General features: G+C 32.6%; 9 protein-coding genes and 1 non-coding gene across 10 annotated transcripts; 4 read left to right on the top strand and 6 right to left on the bottom strand.

Annotated features, from left to right (window-relative positions):
- Nucleotides 1–270: 270 nt before the first annotated feature.
- MCO10 (Mco10p) lies at nucleotides 271–489 on the top strand (the record flags this gene model as incomplete). The annotated part of the gene is made up of 1 exon (XM_003684585.1): nucleotides 271–489. The coding sequence occupies one exon, from the start codon at nucleotides 271–273 to the stop codon at nucleotides 487–489; it is 219 nt and encodes a 72-aa protein (XP_003684633.1).
- A 139-nt stretch (nucleotides 490–628) lies between these two features.
- Nucleotides 629–1,270, bottom strand: SFM1 (protein-arginine N-methyltransferase SFM1; the record flags this gene model as incomplete). The annotated part of the gene is made up of 1 exon (XM_003684584.1): nucleotides 629–1,270. One exon carries the CDS (start codon nucleotides 1,268–1,270, stop codon nucleotides 629–631), a length of 642 nt encoding a protein of 213 aa, XP_003684632.1.
- A 652-nt stretch (nucleotides 1,271–1,922) lies between these two features.
- On the top strand, nucleotides 1,923–1,993 carry TPHA0Ctrna1G. Its single transcript has one exon. It is a non-coding gene; the product is annotated as a tRNA-Gly (tRNA).
- A 172-nt stretch (nucleotides 1,994–2,165) lies between these two features.
- On the top strand, nucleotides 2,166–3,029 carry TPHA0C00400 (uncharacterized protein; the record flags this gene model as incomplete). Its single annotated transcript, XM_003684583.1, has 1 exon — nucleotides 2,166–3,029. The coding sequence occupies one exon, from the start codon at nucleotides 2,166–2,168 to the stop codon at nucleotides 3,027–3,029; it is 864 nt and encodes a 287-aa protein (XP_003684631.1).
- Nucleotides 3,030–3,203: 174 nt separating this feature from the next.
- Nucleotides 3,204–4,421, bottom strand: HMS1 (Hms1p; the record flags this gene model as incomplete). The annotated part of the gene is made up of 1 exon (XM_003684582.1): nucleotides 3,204–4,421. One exon carries the CDS (start codon nucleotides 4,419–4,421, stop codon nucleotides 3,204–3,206), a length of 1,218 nt encoding a protein of 405 aa, XP_003684630.1.
- Nucleotides 4,422–6,972: 2,551 nt separating this feature from the next.
- Nucleotides 6,973–9,327, bottom strand: TPHA0C00380 (exonuclease 1; the record flags this gene model as incomplete). Its single annotated transcript, XM_003684581.1, has 1 exon — nucleotides 6,973–9,327. One exon carries the CDS (start codon nucleotides 9,325–9,327, stop codon nucleotides 6,973–6,975), a length of 2,355 nt encoding a protein of 784 aa, XP_003684629.1.
- Nucleotides 9,328–9,937: 610 nt separating this feature from the next.
- On the bottom strand, nucleotides 9,938–12,217 carry TPHA0C00370 (ankyrin repeat domain-containing DHHC palmitoyltransferase family protein; the record flags this gene model as incomplete). The annotated part of the gene is made up of 1 exon (XM_003684580.1): nucleotides 9,938–12,217. One exon carries the CDS (start codon nucleotides 12,215–12,217, stop codon nucleotides 9,938–9,940), a length of 2,280 nt encoding a protein of 759 aa, XP_003684628.1.
- Nucleotides 12,218–12,779: 562 nt separating this feature from the next.
- Nucleotides 12,780–15,113, bottom strand: SHE4 (She4p; the record flags this gene model as incomplete). Its single annotated transcript, XM_003684579.1, has 1 exon — nucleotides 12,780–15,113. The coding sequence occupies one exon, from the start codon at nucleotides 15,111–15,113 to the stop codon at nucleotides 12,780–12,782; it is 2,334 nt and encodes a 777-aa protein (XP_003684627.1).
- A 689-nt stretch (nucleotides 15,114–15,802) lies between these two features.
- Nucleotides 15,803–16,639, top strand: PEX10 (ubiquitin-protein ligase peroxin 10; the record flags this gene model as incomplete). Its single annotated transcript, XM_003684578.1, has 1 exon — nucleotides 15,803–16,639. The coding sequence occupies one exon, from the start codon at nucleotides 15,803–15,805 to the stop codon at nucleotides 16,637–16,639; it is 837 nt and encodes a 278-aa protein (XP_003684626.1).
- A 180-nt stretch (nucleotides 16,640–16,819) lies between these two features.
- Nucleotides 16,820–18,823, bottom strand: HEL2 (E3 ubiquitin-protein ligase HEL2; the record flags this gene model as incomplete). The annotated part of the gene is made up of 1 exon (XM_003684577.1): nucleotides 16,820–18,823. The coding sequence occupies one exon, from the start codon at nucleotides 18,821–18,823 to the stop codon at nucleotides 16,820–16,822; it is 2,004 nt and encodes a 667-aa protein (XP_003684625.1).
- Between the last annotated feature and the right edge of the window lie 50 nt (nucleotides 18,824–18,873).

Raw genomic sequence — 18,873 nt, 5'->3', positions numbered from 1 at the left:
AGTAAAGTCATCTTTAGAATGGGGAAATCTTTGATTCGTAATCAGCCAATCATAATCAACGGGTGACATTTTTCAATGTCACCCTTCAGTTAATTTGTTCACTCCTAATGCATTAAGAAGTTAAACTTGTTTGAGCTTTTATATATCTTGTAGTATTCGCAATGTACGTTAGTGAATGGTCAAATTCTTGGTTTAGTTCTTTCACATCTGTAATATTGGTGCTCTTAAACAAGGATAAAACGAATAATTACAAAATTAAATATCGGAAAGATGGGAAATGCATATGTTATTTTTGGTAGAACTGTGCAATCTCATGTTTTGGCTATCTCAACATTAGTTGCTGTTGGGGGTATTACAGCTTACTGTACTACGGGTCGTAAACAAGAACCAGCTAAACCTGCAATGGTTGATACTTCAAATAAAGATGATATCAACATTGAGGAACTACTAACCGATTTTTTGAAAGAAGAATCAACCACTGATAAGTGATGAGAGGATAATGCATTGTCTAGCGCAAATATACTTCTATATATTCATAATGTTAGACTAGCAACTGTAATTGTATAGTTTAATTAATGCCACATATATTCGATTATTAAAAACTGCGAAGGAGATATACACTATGTCATTACATAAATAAATCATCGATACTTTGTTCAGCATCGTGTTTAATCAATTCTAACATACCTTCTGGAAGGATAGGCTTCTTTTGCGCATCTAATACATATCTGAAAGGCATTTCAGTGGCTTCATTCTTGCTGAATCTGAATTCTGGATAGTCGATGAACTCAATATCTTCAAACTTTTTTTTATCTTTAACAATGATTTGAGTAGTTCTCACTGCTGTGTCAGTAGTCATTTGCTTGTCACCTAGTCTTCTTCCTATTAACAGATTTGGATAAGCAATGGCTAACTCTGTAGTACGATCTCTTGGTGGATGATCACCCAGAATACCACCAAACACAAAATAATCGAATTTCTCCACATCTTCTGGCTGTAAGTCTGTGCTGGCTCTTGGGTCTAATAAACATACTCTTCCATTCTCTAATTGTTGTAAGTTGGGATACTTTTTAGTGATTTCTTTCAAATCACCGGTTGTCCATTGTAATCCTAATTTCAGTAATCTTTCTGGGATATCCTTTTCTGTTGTATTCTTTGGCAACGATGAAAGAATTAGATTCTCAGATCCAACATCCTTCAAAATCTGCGAGTACTCAAGAACGACCCATTCACTGAAGCCTTCTTCCATATGTTCAATAATATATTTCATTCTGTCCTTGTATTCTCTTGATGAGTTGTTACCGTATTACTATGCAATAAGAACTGCTAACAAATTGAAATGTTTTGCACAAGGTAATTTACAACGTTCATCATAAAAACCTAGACGTTGAACTGATATAGAGATCTATAGCTGTCACATTAATCTTGATGAGTTTATGTATCAATTGTATTATGATTTATAGGATTGACAAATCGATGAGCTTTCTGCACCAAAACGTTGAAAAAAGTTTTTCTTGTCCGAGTGTTTCTGAAGAATTTGTTAAATAGTTGCACAGAAACCAAATACGACTAGGTATGTTACATTACAATGAGGGGGGGCGGACTCTTACAATTCTAACTCTGCAAACGCTACTAATCTGCATCGAACCATTCCTATCTGAGTGTCATTGAATTAACCTGGTGTTTTTATTGCCTAAAGAATACATATTATGGTTGCCAAAAACATTGTTTCAAAGATTATAGTCCTACTCCATTCACTGAGAGGTTGACGGGATATTATCCTAAATAGGTTTGTGCACAAGGTGCAACTATGTTTATTGGCAGTCGCGAACAAATGCTGATAACTGTACATTAATGAGATAACCAGGCAAGTTGATCTATCGTGGACTTGTTTTCGTAGAAAGATCAGCAATAAATTGATTGCGCAAGTGGTTTAGTGGTAAAATCCAACGTTGCCATCGTTGGGCCCCCGGTTCGATTCCGGGCTTGCGCATTTGTTTTGTGTTCCTTTTTTTCAAACAGCAGCAGGCGATGAGATATATAAGAACAAGGAAAGCAACCCCACATAGCTTATTCTAATAGTAAGTTATTCAAGAAACTCTTTTTTTGGTATTTAGAGGTCGATCAACCTATTTTAAACCATATAACACGCTGTTGAAACACATATGTATAAAATGTACGAGAAACCTATTTTGACTTTTGCTGTTTTTTTTCTTTATTTGAGTCTTGCCTTAGGGAAAGAAGTAGTGGATTTAATAACGTACAAAGATGCAAATGGAAGACTACATAAACGGTTTGCTGATGAAAATATACGTTTTACTAACGATAAGCAACTTCAAAGGTATGGTCCTGTATGGAATAGAAATATGGATGAAAATCAAAATCAGAGAGTAGCACAGGCGGAAAAAATTACGCCCTTAGATTTAAATAAGGTGTTATCTGAGCTTTTTCCATTCCATGAAGATAAGGATTTTATGAATAAATATAACAACAATCTAATATCTGATAAATATGATACAACTCCGGTGCAGTTAAATTCCACTTTAGCAAGTTCGAAAAATATAAATATATTTGCCTCTTACACCAGAATGGATGTAGCTTTAAACAATTTACTAATGGATGAAGATCAGGACCTAATAGTAATTTCACCAATTAATGAGTCTATGATGAGGTTGTCTATGAAACCATGGCAATTTCCCAAAAATATAGAGGCCATGGAGGCAAATAAATCATCAGACCAGGCAATCGATAAAGCTATTCAAGATAATATCGCCAATTTTGTTAGATCTCATGTAGTCTCGTATGAGGATAACAAAAGTACATATGGCCGCTACAAGAACAACGCAATAGTGCTAAGAAGTTTGGCAAACCAAACTTCAGGTTCTGGCGACGTATTGTTACAAAGAGAAAGTAATGGTGACTACTTTGTCGCATCTGTCAATGACAAAGTGTTCACGCCAGTTCTCAAGATTGTCACTAGTGTGAATGGGGTTGTATTATTTGTTAATGACACTTTAATAAAACCTTAGGTGTATTAAATAGTACTATTTATGAAATTACAACGGCTTACTTGTTTCATAATTATATGGATAATTAATAGTTTATCACATTTATTTTAATATTCATTCTTATGGACAACTTTATCATACTTGGTTATAACAATTTTATCAGTTGAGAAAATTAACGAACATTTCTTAACAAATCTAGTTCCGGTATCTATCATTTGTATTATTATTACCTTGGATACCATTATGACATTTATTTTCTAAATGCCTTATATACTCTATAGTTTTTAACAATATCGATGCTTTATTTAATTTTTTTGCAGGTTGCAACCCATCTAAATCAATCGAATCCTCTTTAATTATAGGTATACCGTTTTCTCTCTTACTAGCAACTCTCAACGATGGTACAATCTCCTTTAAATATGTCATTTTCTCATTAATGTTAGATCTATATCTCTTTTCAACAATATTATTGGATTTTTTCAAATTTTTAGAATTTTGGACTTTAATTATTGTTTTATATTTATGTTTATGTTCTGATGTGTTATTCATTCCTTTCATTTTATTTGACACCAAATCATGTTTATTTTGTATAAGTGGTGGATCTATCTTTTGCGATTTTAAACCGACTGTGTTACGTGGATTATTTGCTTGACCATATAAAATTGTCGAAGATTTATTGGAAATGACAGGCTTCGCACTTCTCGACAACCTTCTCAGGTTTGTAAGTTCAGCAGATTTGATTAGATTAGGGGCATCTAGTATTGAATCCGAATGTATATTTTCATCTACTGGAACATACGAATCAAATGTGTTCAATAATTGTAAATGTAATTTATTTCGATCAGGCAGCATCATTTCATTGAATGACTCTATCTTACCATCGTTTGACAAAAAGTCGTTAATATCAACTTTAATTGACTCTTCATCATCTTCACCTTTCATACTATCATTATAGTACCTATCAATTTCTCCAGTTCTATTTTTATAAGTTTCTTTGCTATTAATATTATAGCTTGCGTTAGAAATTACGTCTTGAAATAGGTTATTATTAACAGAGGAATCCATTAATAAATTTGAACTGGGTTCTGACATCCTTGAAACGTTATTTATATTGAAGGACTTGGGTAATTCTGTCTCTACCATTGAATCCGGTTGTTGGGCCACAGAAACATTAGTGTCCTCAGTTGGTTGCGGAACGTCAGAAAACTCATCCTGGTCATTGGTATAACTATTATTGTTAAATTTTACCAATTTAGCGTCATAATCGTAGTCTATGGGAATGTAATTTACATCGAGGTTAAATGGTATATTTTCTTTCTTAACAGAATTATCTGGGTTCCTATAATTTTTCCCCAGTGAATTTTGAAACAGAGTTCCGATCTCTAAAGGCTGGTTTCCAACGAAGTAAACCATGATATTAGTTTAAAATATTTTACAGTCTATATTGTATATAGTTATTCTTATAAAAAACAAGCATATTTAAAATAGCAATTCTATAACATAATAAATACGTATGTATGAAGCAATTGATAAGAGAATAATATTTTTTGAGAGGCAATTAAGTAATTTTAGCAGAAGAAAAATTGTAAACCTTACTATCTATATCTGTCAGTATATATATATATCTATGTAGACGTTAAATTTTTTTATTTAGTTTTTAATAAGATATTGAATAATTAATATTGTCAATTCAGAAAATTCAAAGACAAAACTTTGTATAATAGAATACTCGAAAGGCACTTCTGTAAGTATGATCAATTGTTCTACGAGATCTAGCTGAACTTCCAAATATATATCGAATACGGTTATGAAATATCCTGAGAAATGTATTAGCATATAACTGCTGCCTAACATTCAACTGAATAGAACAAAGCTGAAGTCCCCGATTTTATATTTCTTTAATACGAATTTTATCAAAAGCAAACCACAATTTTCTAAGCTAAGGCTATTTTGTGACAGTGGATAAGTAATATTAAAACTTATATTATTATTAGAATTAATAAAACAATGCATTGTTTTTTATTGACCAATACAATACAGCGTTGGCTCTGTGTTATTTCAAGGTTTAAGAATACTGACAAGTATCAATTTTTTTGTTTAATTTAAAACAAACAAGTTAACTTAGTGTGTATGCAGTTACGAAAGTTTAAATTGTCAATTAAACTTAGTTTTCGAAATCCTTATTGTGTAGACACTACCGTGACGCAGTAATTCCTAGGAAAAATCCATGTATGTAATCATGAATACCCTAGAGTTATCAGACACTTGTCTCAGACATACCTGTTTGACAAGGACCCATTCGTGCAAGCTTCCATTTGGATATGTATATATATCGAACAGCTGTACACGTCTGACAGCTACCAAAGTAACACAAAATGTTGTGCGCGGGAATTTGATGCAATTGAAAAGTTTTTCCCATTATCTCTTAAATTATAGTTGTAGTGATACGCTGTGTTGTGAGGATTAACGAGAAGGAGCAACGTATGATTCTTTGGTGGGATTTTATTTGACTCTAAATCGTTTCAATAGGACACGTTTTTTGCCGGATTCAGTTTCACAAGAGAGGTCAAGACAACCATTGTTTGTTCCGTCTCATATCACATCGTCCGCAGGGTCAAGTGTTTGGTGGAACAATTACAACTGACTGTTTCCGATATCGAAGGTAACTAGGAGGAACGTACAGTAAAGGTATTCGTGTCCTCTCCTCCCTGACTGTCGCATGAGGTTGCAGCATAGTATGTACATGCATGTTAATATTTACGACGTATCTCCGGTTATTCACGGAACTACTCAATACAGACTGTTTGTTGCTCTGCTGCCCTAATCCAATGTCATCCAATGCCGGTATATTCTGAATTAGGTAAGCGCAACAAAGCAACAATGCACCTGGAGGTGTAGCCCGAAAAGGAAAATATGCGTTTCTGCCACAGAAAAAGCAAGGCAGATGCTAGCTCTTGCACACAGTCGTCTGTTATTACAACGGTTTCTTAGAGATGATAGTTTTTTACCAATTTCGTAACTGAAATGACGTAGTGTTCCAAATGTCTCGATGTCTCGAGACATTTGGACCTGTCGATTTTTGATTACAGAGACTTATTGAGCAAACACGATATGTTATGATGCATCGCTGCAAAGGATAGGAGCGACGAAAGATAATGTGGTGTCTTCGTTTTCGGAAAATGACTTCCATCCCAGATATGCTCTAAGTTTGCAGATTGGAGAAGAAACACTAAGATACACCTATATTTGCCGTCAGCCCCACAGCCCCTCTGTTAGAAGATATAATTAATTAATCAATGGCTATGTAGTTTTAGGTATTCATAGTTTACTAAATATAGCCGTTCTTATTAGCCACACATAGGATTTTGATATCAGTTCTGTATGCGATTGAAGCATTTTGCTCGAACTTGTTTCTTTTGCGGTCTGCCACTACTCCAGATCCTACAATCAGTGTTACAAATGCAGCAACACAACATACATGAATTCGATCTGGTAAAATGTCAGAGCAAGGTATACCCTCCAATATTAACGAGTCGGAAATGTTTTTATTAGTTATCAAAACTACATGTTATTCTTGTTTCTGTTTCCGTTTTCTTTTGTTATTGAATGTGGTTGTTTCTTAGCTAGAAAACCTGGGTTGAAATGGTAAGATAAAAGTGGCCATTGTGCAACATATCAAGATAGACAATTCTAGGTACATAGTGAAAGTTCGACTGTACTAACCTCGGCATATCAGTTATTCCACCAGGCAATTGATTTATCCGCGAATAGCCGAAAACCATTATCCCAACATTTAAACATTAAGTTTAAGCGTATAAGTGATAATGCAGATAGTTAATAGCTGTTCTGCCTTTGTTACACTTGCTTAACTCTTTATAAAACGTTTTTGAGATAACAGAAAAAATGAAAATAGACACAATAAAATATATTATACATGATATGTAAGTTGAACAAAATGTGGTTATCATTTATCTTTATAAATAAACTTAGACAATGAAGAGACACTTCTTCGATTATCTACTTTGCTTATATTTTTATCATCGAGGTGTCCTATGGAACTAAACCTAATGCTATTTCTATGCAATATGCTCATGTTGCTTTTATCCAAAGCATTTGTAATTTTTATGGGTTGAAATTCTGAATCTTGGGAACTTTTCAAAGATTGGGTTAATTTATGGTCACTTAAAGAAAGAGTTTTAGAAATTTTTAATTTATTAGGATTACTAATCGATAACGGTTTTCTTATAATAGTATTAGAGAGAGATCTCTTTTCTTCACTCTGAAGTAACTGTGATGATGATGGTAGTCTATTTTCTTTATCATCTAGAGCTTGGCTATTATTTCGATTCACAATGGTATTGAAACTATGACTTTTAAGATTGCTACCACAATCAGCAGTATATCTTGAGGAAATACTATTTGATGTTTGTGTAGCAACTTGAGATGGTGAATATTTAAATTGTTGGAAAAAAGTCAGTGATTTTGTGTTTGATTTATCAGCAGTTGCAGATTTTTGGCTACTAAATAATGAGCGTTCTGTTTTTTCAGATGGCATATCCTTGAGAAGGACTCTTTCATCAGACTTTATGGAAGTATTTTCATCTTGGTCATCCAGTTCCACTAAATCAATCATGGGTTTCATAAGGCTATCGTCAACCTCACTTAGGATTTCAGAAGTGTCTTCTCCATCATTGGCAATAACATTAGACACTGAAATTACATTTATAGAAGCTTCTGGCTTTGTTTGACTAAAACTAACCGCAACAGGCTTGCTAATATTTTGGTTTGATGAGAGTATTGGGTATGAACTAGAAATTTGAGTAGGAAGTTCAGAATCAGGGATATCTGTATCAACACTATCTTGATTACTATCTGAATTTTTTGCCCATCCATTAGATGACTGGGTCGCTGACAACAGGGCAGTGTTAGCTGTTATTGTTGAACCGCCTGAAAAAAATTTACTTCTTACATCAACTCTATAATTAATATTTTGAACGTTGCTAATTAATTTTCTTCTTTTAACACATTGGCTAATCTTATCTATTATTGGCTTTTTATGCTCTGTCTTATAATTAGTTGAAATTGCTTTATTGGTGTTTTCTGTAGTTTTGGAAAAGTAATTTTCAATACCAATTGATTTACTAACTGTTGCGCTAGTAGTAGTAACAGCAGAAGTAGATGCGGTGCTTAAGTCTGATTTGGATTGAATTTGTAATTTATGCTCTCTATTTACAAGATTTTTATTGAAATCATAAGGACTTAGTTCACCTCGGGCTATTTTTGTGTGTAATTCGTGATTAACTTCGGTATCATTTAAGATACAGTCCCATGTTTTAGTATGTTTATTTATCACTAAGCCTATTGAGACAAACATTTCTTTCGGTTCATACTTTTCTGATACTTTGCTAATTACTTCATCAGTCAGATCGTTCAAAGATACTATTTTCTTTTGATTGGGACAATAAACCCTCTGATACTGAAATGCTAAACAAGCTTTATAATATTCCATAAGAAAAGTTTTTGGTATAACGGATTTTCCTTCCCTCTGTAATGCTAATATAATTTTATCCATTGTTTTATGTTGTCTAACCAGTTTTATAGCTCTTATTAAACCAATTTTCAAAATACCATCAGTATAATCGCAACCGGATAAACATACCATAACTCTTATCTGATCATCCGTTAATTCGTATATTGGGAATTTTTTTGGAACTTGGTTAAAATTATCTCTACAGATTTCAATACATTCGCCAAAATCGTTCAATTTTGTTATCAGTTTTCTACAACCAAATACAAGCAAATCAGAATCTTCTGAAATAATACCATGTACAATTTTGTGTTTCTCTAAATAAACCAATTGTGGATCAGCTTCATAAGGGGCAACAACGTATTTAATCCCATGTAATTTACAATAATCTATTACACATTTTGCCATTTCTGGGGTTACATCGACAGATTTCTGAAAGTATTCCATAGCATTTCTTCTTTCTCCAGAATTCCATAATTTAATTGCAATTGATCTATTCTCTGTTCTTTTCTCTTTTCTCTTCACTTCTGTTTGTTTTTTAACTGGTAATGAATTTCCATCAAAGACTAAATAAGGTTGTATATTATATGATTTTAACATTGCAAACTTTTTAATAAAAAACTGAAGATATTTGTCAGTTGGATTTCCTAAAACCAAATCATGAGCACATGAGAATGTGGCTCTATGCAACCATGCATATCCATCAATAGCCAGAGTCTCCCCAGAATATCTATTTAAAGAAACTGGATTCTGAATATTTTTCAATTGAGGAAGCAAGCCTTGAATACCCATTTCGTTTTAGTGTTTATTTTTAATATGGGGGATTCAAATATGGTTATAATGGTGCTAGAAGGACAAATTTTGAAATAGCTTCTAGATCTCGTCAATAGAAGTACACTGTGAATGATATAAGCGACACCTCGACTATCCACTTAAACTGGAATCTTGACCACTTTGAAATACTATAGAAGAGTAGGCTCACTAATACTATAAACAAAAACATAATCAAATTATTTCATATAATATTAACTTCAATTATTATAAATAATTAGAACATAGATATATTACTTATAAAGATTTGTATTATTCTTGATGTCCTTTATGACTTTATGACTTATAACACAAAAACGCGTAAACAATAAAAATAACACCAAAAATAAAATTTAGCGATGCCCTGGACAATTGGTCGTTTGTTCTTAGTTAAACAATATATTAACTCAGTGAATCATTCTTTATTTAGCAAATAGACACATGAAATAGTTAGTATACAATTTAAATATATACCATTTATAATACATTATCTATTATGTCGCTTGCCAGAGAAGTAATCTTAATGATAGTGTAGTAGTAAATATATACAAACCACTTCATGAGCAATTGTTGAACCGTACCAAACCATAACTTATACAATTGTTGAAACATCGTCTGTTGTACCTATAGAGGGCAAAGAGTATAATGTAGCATAATCAACTTCATTATTGTTCAACAATGCTTTAAGGGATGTTGGTTCGTAGATAAATCTTTGCCAGATTGGTGCAGAGGTATCACTTGTTAGAAAAAAATCTATGCAATTATTCTTGATTCCATAGTTTGTTACAATGAATGGTCTATCGGATTCACTTGTCTGCCTCTTTGGCAATAGACCAATAGTTTCTTTCAAGACCATAATCCATTGATCAATACCTAATACAGCTGCGCATACGCCCCATATTTTATTGGATCTTCTGTGACGGATTGTCGAAGATGTTGTGTCTCCAATTTCTCCATCAGTCGTTCCATTATCATCTCCACCTGAAGAAGATCCATTATTTGGGACACTGATATCCGGTGTGGTATTAAATGTCTCTTTGAAAGGCAAAGAGTTTGTAACTTGTTTTCCATGTTTGACAATCTTGTTGAATTCGTAACTTGTAACACCCTTAGTAACCTGGAAAACTTGAACAAATATTAATAAACTTACCCATAGAAATTGAAACGCAGACCATGCCATTATTAAAAAACTAAAACGATCATGCGTAAAACCTGCACATAATTCATCATCTCCTAATAATAAACATTTCAATTTATCATCGTCATAGAGATCCTCAAGTTGATCAAAATATTCTAAACACAATGACGTAAACAGACCAATACCAGTTTCCATGGATAGAATAAAAAATAAAAACGTTTTATGGTTTTTTAAACCAACATCATTATACACCCATGGGCAATAATGGTCAAATCTCGAAACAAGAGCATTATTCATATAAGAATATCTGCTTCTTAACGGTTTCCTGGTTAAAGTCTCAATACAAAAGTTGCTAGTGTCGTATTTTCCTAACTTCATAAGTTCTTCAACCATTTCTCTGACTAAACCATGATCTTTTTCTTCATATATATTACCGGGATCTGATGTAATTAACTTTCCAAATAGTATGCATATTATTGAAATTGTAATCAACAAGGACATGTTTCTAAATGGCTTCAGTGTAACAGTAGTTAAGAACACTTTGGTAATCCAAACAGATGATAGCCAAAAAACACTACCTGCAAACAACCCTGCAAACAAAGGTGTCTGTATTAAAGATATGGTATTATTAGTCGTAACTGTGTAACATGGGATTAAGACTCTTTGTAAAAGTTGATTTGTAATTATTAATAAGATCAATGTAATTATAAGTGCAAATAATGGGTGAATATGAGAGAAAAGAAATGTGATCGACCCCAATAATATCCACGGAAGAAAAAATGTTAAAATTTTAGCATGGAAACTTTTCTTAAATAGTTTCTTCTTTAGAAAGCCATCTTTCGTAAAACCACAATGATCCAAAGCTTCTCTCAAAAAATATGTTGTGTTCATTTCTTCTGCAATTGCAAAACAATCTTTCCCATCATTGGTTTTAGCAAAAAAATCAGCACCATCCTTAATTAAATATTTCAGGACATGAGGCTGGCCTTTAACTACACCCCAATGAAGAGGTGTAAATCCAGTATTATCAACTATTTTTGTGCTGGCACCAAAACTTAGTAACATCTTTATTGACAATGAATCCCCTTGATAAGCTGCCCAGAGTAATGGCGTTCTACCGTTAGGATCTTGACAATCAACTTCAATGATGCCTTTATCAACAACAAAATACAGCACATAGATTACCAACATAATATTAGAGCTATTTATAGATAGATGTAATAAATTAAACCCTTGATCATCCACAATTGTTGGATCAGCTCCATGCTTCAATAAGCAGTCAACTATATGAACGTATCCATAACTTGCTGCCCAATGTAATGGGGTTGCATTTAACTTGCCTGCTTTCTTATTCACATCAGCTCCTTTTTTAATCAGGTATTGAGAAATAGCAAATCTGTTATTAACACAGGCCCAATGAAGACCAGTGATGTGATCATTGTCATTGTAGTCATGATGAATATCAACTGCTCCTGACTCTATTAACTCTTTAACCGTGTCTATATCATTACTTTGACAGGCAACTCTATAGCTGCCAATTATGGAATCTTCAGGGATTTGGCCTTGTATATCTTGTTCTCTCTCTGTCATATGTTCAGTTGAGTCAGATATTTGGGACACTATTTCATCGTCTTGCGATACCAGAGGCTTCACAGATGAAACCGAGATATCATCCAGTTCAGTTTGATCGGAAACATCCCCTTTTATCGAATCAACGTCATTAGCTTCATTCATTCCAGCTAGTTAATAATTGTGGCCGCTTTTCAAACTGCTAGTATATAGTCGTCTATAGCTAAATCTAGATTTGGAACATTTACCTATCTCAACGTTTAATGAACTATAGATATTTTTGTTTATCAGCTTTTACTGTGCTACGTTACAAAAGATAAAATGAAAATGATTTACTTATATTTATATAATTATATGATCCAGTGTCTCCTTTACCGTGAAACCAGTTAAAAGTTGCTGATTACAGTTAGAATCGAGAATTCAATGATGCTTATTTGATGTTAAGCACCGCCGCCGCGACTTAGAGAACGTAAGGTACGTTTTACCCGGTAAAATGCTATTGTTATCAATATATAGACTTAAATTAAAGGTCTAAAGGCACTGATGAACTACTATATCTACAACATATACCAACCTCTTAAATCACTACCAAGTGTGTCACTAGTTGTTTCTTCAAGAGAGTTAACCAAAAGTTAAAAACAACTAAAACACAGAAAGACAAAATAAAAAATAGTATTAGTTAAAATTCATTCTACACACATAGATATGTAATTACATGGATTAAACGTTAACATTTAGATAGTAATAATGGCACTACTTCCATATACTCTTCGTCGACGCTATTCAACTTTTGAATCAGTTTTAAAGTTTCTTCGAACTTCTTATTTTTTGTAATGATATCGAGTTTTTTGGTATCTTTTTCTGGAACCACAGCAAACAGTGAATAATATAATATTATGAATCTCTCCCTTAACTCTTTATCATCTATTTGATTGTGAAAAACGTCAATAGTTGTGTCAATGAACTCTTTTTGAGTTAATAACTCTTGGGCTATGAATGGGATTGAATTGGCAGCATTAGCAAAGAATGCAGCCACTGCTCGTTGTGATTCAATATCTTCTAATTCTAATAATTTTACCAAAATATTAAAATTCTTGACACTTTGAGAGTTTTCAAAATTGAAAAATTTTACAGCAATTGACAGTGGATGGCTCATTAAATTACTTAGTAATTCTAACGTGCATCTTTGTAATTGAGCAGAATCATCTAACATTAAATTTTCAAGTACGGTCCAGTAAGCAATAGTTCCTGTAATACGTTTACAAATGTCTTCACCTTCTGATCCAGGTGCAGAAGCTAGGTTAGTTAATGCTAATAAAGATTCAAAAGAATCTGCATTCGTAATGAGATTCCTATCAAATAGAGAGGATGCGGCCTCCTCTGGTGTTTGATCCATCGGTAACAACTCGAACAGGAATGGCAAAGCATTAATGGAAGAGTATTTGTTGAAAATTGTAGCAGGATTAGAATAAATCAACATTCTTGTCAATGATCTTAAAGTCAATAATCTAACAGATTCATTTTTCTTGCCAACATCATTAATTAAATATTCCAAAACTGATGTCATACAGCCGTGCTTTACCAAGTCAGGAATGAACTTCTTTTCTCTTGAGATATTATATATAATTCTGATGTATTGCTCTTTAGAGCCCATGGATAGTTCCTTTTCTGTGCTTCGAATTGCTGCTAAAACACCCGTGTCAATAATATATTTCTTGTTAAAGGACGACACTTCTTCTACAGTCTCAATAACCTTGGTATCATCATCTGTCTTTGGATTCTTTAAATCACTATAAGATTTTAAGTCCCTTAAGGATTTTGCATCTGGTCCACCATTATTTATATCTTTTGGAGAAATACCCAGATTAGCTAATACCACCAACACACCATAAAATTTAGAGTTCACCTTTTTAAATTCAATTATTTTTACTAAAGCAGAACAAAATTTACTGTTAGCTCTTAGTCTAACTTTCACTGAAGTTTTCAAACTCAGATAAGCTAATCCTTCAAGGCAATTGGAAATATCATCATTTGATAATCCATCACCTTCAGTAGTATTCACATCATCTTCTTCAATAATATCATTTTCGATATGTTTCATCAAGATTTCATTTAAACTTTTAATGGTAGTATTGTGTAATTTTGTAAATGACCAAATTTTGATCAATACTAATGCTGCCAGGATGCTGTATTCAGGAATATTTAAAGTATTCTCAAGGACTTCTATATATGTTTCAGCTATCATTTTCCTTACATTTTCATCAATGCAGGCTGTGGATAATAATTGCAATAGTGCTTTTGAAAATTCTGGATCTCTCCTTTCATTAACTCTTTCTTGACATAAATCTTTCAAAGCTTCACTTAAGAATAATTCTGAACATAAAGTTGTCAAGACGGGGTATAGTTCATTCAATAATGTTATTATGATAATTAAAGGGTCATTACCAATATCCGCTTCTACCTCAATAACCAACGCATCAATGAACTTCAAAAATGATTTGTTGAACTCTTCTTTATATTTGTTTTCTAGTTGAGAAAATATAACTAAACTGATAGATCTAACTTCTCTTTCTTTAATACGCATCCCCAATTCCTTGATAAGGAAACATATTTGAGAGAATTTGTAATCAAACTTGATAACCAACTGTAAAATAATGCTTAACAGATAGGTTACGTTTGCGTCTTCCCCTAGATGAATTCTTGAATGCAGTTCTTGCACTAAGGGAAGTGTTGTATTTGCATCTACAAAACTGCCTACTAGAATATGAACAGTATTGATTGATAATCTTTCAAAAATGTCTATTGCTTTTGAACAATCTTTAACAATTAGTGAATTCAAATACTCTCTAGATTCAGAATGGTCTTGATAAGAACAAGTCAAAATGGTTTCAATTTTCTCATTAGAAGTACCATCAATCAAATGTTCAGAACCAGTATTGCTAAAACAGAATAACTCATCTAAAGCTTGGGTAAACCTATCAGTGTTTATCGAAATTTTTAAATCTTTTTCAAGTAACTCAGAAAGTTCACTAATAGTTGTTATAGAGTATGCGGTATCCATGTTGGTAATTGATCTAAATTAATGTTTGTCTAAAACTAATGATATAATATATAGATCAAATAACCTGTTCAATATTCTCTAAATAAATAAAATTATGCTATTTTATTTATCTGTAAATATATTGAACCTAACATATACTTATATGTGCTAGATTCATTCTCCTTGAAAGAGATATCCTTAAATTAGTGATTCCGAAAATCCAATATCATTATTAAATTAAGAAGCTTAATAGAAATCAAACTATAAAGGTAACAAAGGGAATAAAGTATGGGATTTAAAATTAAAAGTTGTAGAACCTACTAAAATCTTAGATTACTTGTGGTTAACTTGTGTCAATACCTATACGTTGATATTGAGAAGATAAGTTTAATTTTACCTCAGATAACAAGGTCAGTTCTATCACTATGGAGGCTGAAGTGCTTGAAGGTTCAGTTGGCGACGACAAGTTGCATAAAAAGAAATCTATAAAGGAGCTCCAATTACCGTTTGCAGATGTCCCTTCTATCAGTATGTATTTTGTTGGATCCCATCTTTTAATGTCAATTACTATTTTACTAACCGTGTGGATCACCTAACTGTGTAAATTATTTAAAGTTCAATCACATCAAAAGGATGAACAAATTATAAATGTACTGATACAAAAGCTGGAGAAGGTACTGATAAGTTTTAAAGGTCAACTATTTGTTAATATGTATCCTAAAGAAATTGTGACAGCAGCTAAGGTACTTTATTTTTTCTTTACCACTTTATTAAATAAAAGAACATTAGGGGAGGAATTCACAGATTTAAGATATATCAATCGTAGTGGGAAGTCCTTTGTACAGAGATATAAGAAATTAATATTTGTTGTTTCTTATATTGTTGGCCCCTATCTTCTCACAAATATTTGGAACATTTTCAATAAGAGACTAAAACGAGATTCGAGTAACAATATCAATTCTGAAGAAGAAATGCAGAATCATATCAGATACAGAGATATGCTGGATAACATTGTTAATATACATTTACTGATATTTTACTTACAAGGCTCGTATTATGATATCACAAAACGTATATTAGGAATGAGATATATTACAGGCCACACCATTTCCAAACAGGAGAAAGAGTTACGTGAAACTACTACAAAGGGTTATAAGCTGCTGGGCTACTTACTCTTGTTTCAAAATGTTTCAAGTACTTATAGTACCCTCAAAAATGTATTGAATAGCTTCAAATTTACAAGTTCAATTCACAATGAGAAACATGTTTCCAAGCCACTGAACTTATCTGAAACCAAGCTCACTAAAAATATCACAGATGAATATCATCAGAATCATATAAGATTATCAGATGAAACGCAATTTAAATTTATCCCATCAGAGTCTCGAGACTGTGCATTATGTCTCTCCAAAATCACTGACCCAAGCGTAGGTCCTTGTGGACACATATTTTGTTGGGATTGCATTGTAGATTGGTGTAGAGAAAGGCCAGAATGCCCATTCTGTAGGAAAAAATGTGAAATACAACAAATAATTGCATTAAAATGAACTGAAATCTTAAATCATGAAAGTAAATACTAATTAATCCATGATATTTCATTGATAATAGCTGTATATAAATAGATATATGTATATACTATTTATTTAGAAGAATAATGTATATGTTATCATAGATTAATGAGTCATTAGTATTAATTAGTATCTTGGGAATGAAATTTATAAGTTCTATCAAATACCAATATGGAACAACAATTGCTTTTGTTTACCCTTCTTCTTACCTTTATTATTTGAGTTATCTATCATTAAATTTGATAAGTCATCATCTGGTATGTCGTTGGATCGACCATTAGATTTACCCCAGTTTTTAGAATCAGGCAATTTAATCTCACGCACAGGAGGTATATGAACTCTTGGTTTGGGAGTTGGCAGAGACTCAAGACTCATTGCTGCTAATTTAGATTTGCCCTTACCCAATACAACACGATTGCTTGTCAAAGAAACATTTGACTTTGAACTTGTTAATGAAGAAAGAGATTGCTGTGATGATTGCTGGTCAGGTATATTTTTATTCAAATATGTTGGCTTATATTCAGATTGAGCAGCAGAGGTCTGAGCAGCGGATCGTACTACTGGTCTACTTGTCTTTGATGGTTTTGTTAGAGTTTTATATGATTTAACTTGCTTATTCTGTTGGCCGAAAACATCAAATGAAGCAGGACGTAATTGTAACGTTGGTAGGCTAGAAGTATTCAAATTTCTTGATCCTCCTGAACTTACAGTAGCCCCTGAGGATCCTCTCCAAATTGCGCTCCCAACTGTGTGTAAACTTGGGTCACTTGATAATGATGGCAACGAATCTCTAGCTAATTTCTGTTCATGAGCATCATATATTGCATTCAGTTCTTTATATTTTGTTGAATTTTTAGGAAAAGTACTGGCTAAATTATTGATCAGTAAATAAACATCAGCTTCCTTTTCTGTAAATAATGAAGTATAAGATGTTAAAACGTCATTTGAATTTATTTTTTTCTTCTCATATTTTTCATTGATATTTGTAAATGTTGCAAATTTCGATAAATCATTGCCTAAGTAGTGTTTGGCTCTTTCTTCTAATCTGGCACGACTCAGCTCAGGCGATTCGTCTGGCATGTTTCTTAAAGAATTGCTCTGGCCGGTTAAATCGTCATCAAACACTCTTTGATCTCTAATTACTCTTGCTGGTGTTGCTATAAAGGTTGATAATTCTGATTGGAACAATTTTGGTTTTCCTTTAACAATATCACCATGTTCTTGTAAAATATGTGCTTGTAGTTCTAATTCATCTCCAAATACAACAAATTTATTGTCCAAACAAGATTGGATTGTACAAATATAATGAGAATTTTTGAAATGTTGAAATAATTGGTTATAATCTTTGAAATATTGCGGCTCATTTGGCTTTAACTTATCACAAATATGACATCTTTCGTGATTATTTCTCATATGAGCATATAATTCGTCATCCGAATAAAATCTCTTATCCTTACAGAATGCACATAAAGGATGGCCTACAAAGCCAGAATTATTTGCTTTGTTGTCACCTCTAACTTGATGGTTCTTCAATTGATTTTGTGTATATATTGGCAACTCGGATGGAAATGAATGGTTATTTTTTGCACAAATCATACAGAAGTACTTTTTATGTATATTACGTAAATGGTCATTTAGTTTCTTATATGAACCATAATCTACTGAAGGAGTACTAGAACCACTGTCATCTTTGTCACAAAGTTGGCAGCTGAACTTTAATAAATTCATAGTAATATCATGTGTTTTCTCATTTTCAAAAGCCACTCCATATTTTTCATTAATTTTAAAACACTTATCTAAGTCCTCATACTTCTTATCCAAATTATCAGTGAATTTCATAACATCATTATCAGTTCTACAAATCAGACACGATTTCTTGTCATATAAAGCTCTTTGTCTAAATGAACATTTATAACATGTTTTATGGTGACATGAGGATAACGATATAAACTCTAATGGTTCTGCACAAATTAAACACAGTTCGCTATCATCTTCTTCGTTATGATTGCCAAGAGATGTTTTGGATGTTTCACTTATGGTTCCTGCTCTAGTTTGTGGTCCCTGTAATTTTCTGAAATTCTTACGCCTATTCTGTTTCCCAGATGACTTATTTTGTAGATTAGATGAATTAGAAGCTTCTATGCCACTTTCAATTGACGACATTCTTCAATTCTTCTTTTAAAAAATCGGATAGTTCTACTGGCTAATTATCG

The sequence above is a fragment of the Tetrapisispora phaffii genome, chromosome 3, assembly GCF_000236905.1.
Source record: "Tetrapisispora phaffii CBS 4417 chromosome 3, complete genome".
Classification (NCBI taxonomy): domain Eukaryota; kingdom Fungi; phylum Ascomycota; class Saccharomycetes; order Saccharomycetales; family Saccharomycetaceae; genus Tetrapisispora; species Tetrapisispora phaffii.
This window is presented reverse-complemented; position numbering and strand designations above follow the sequence as displayed.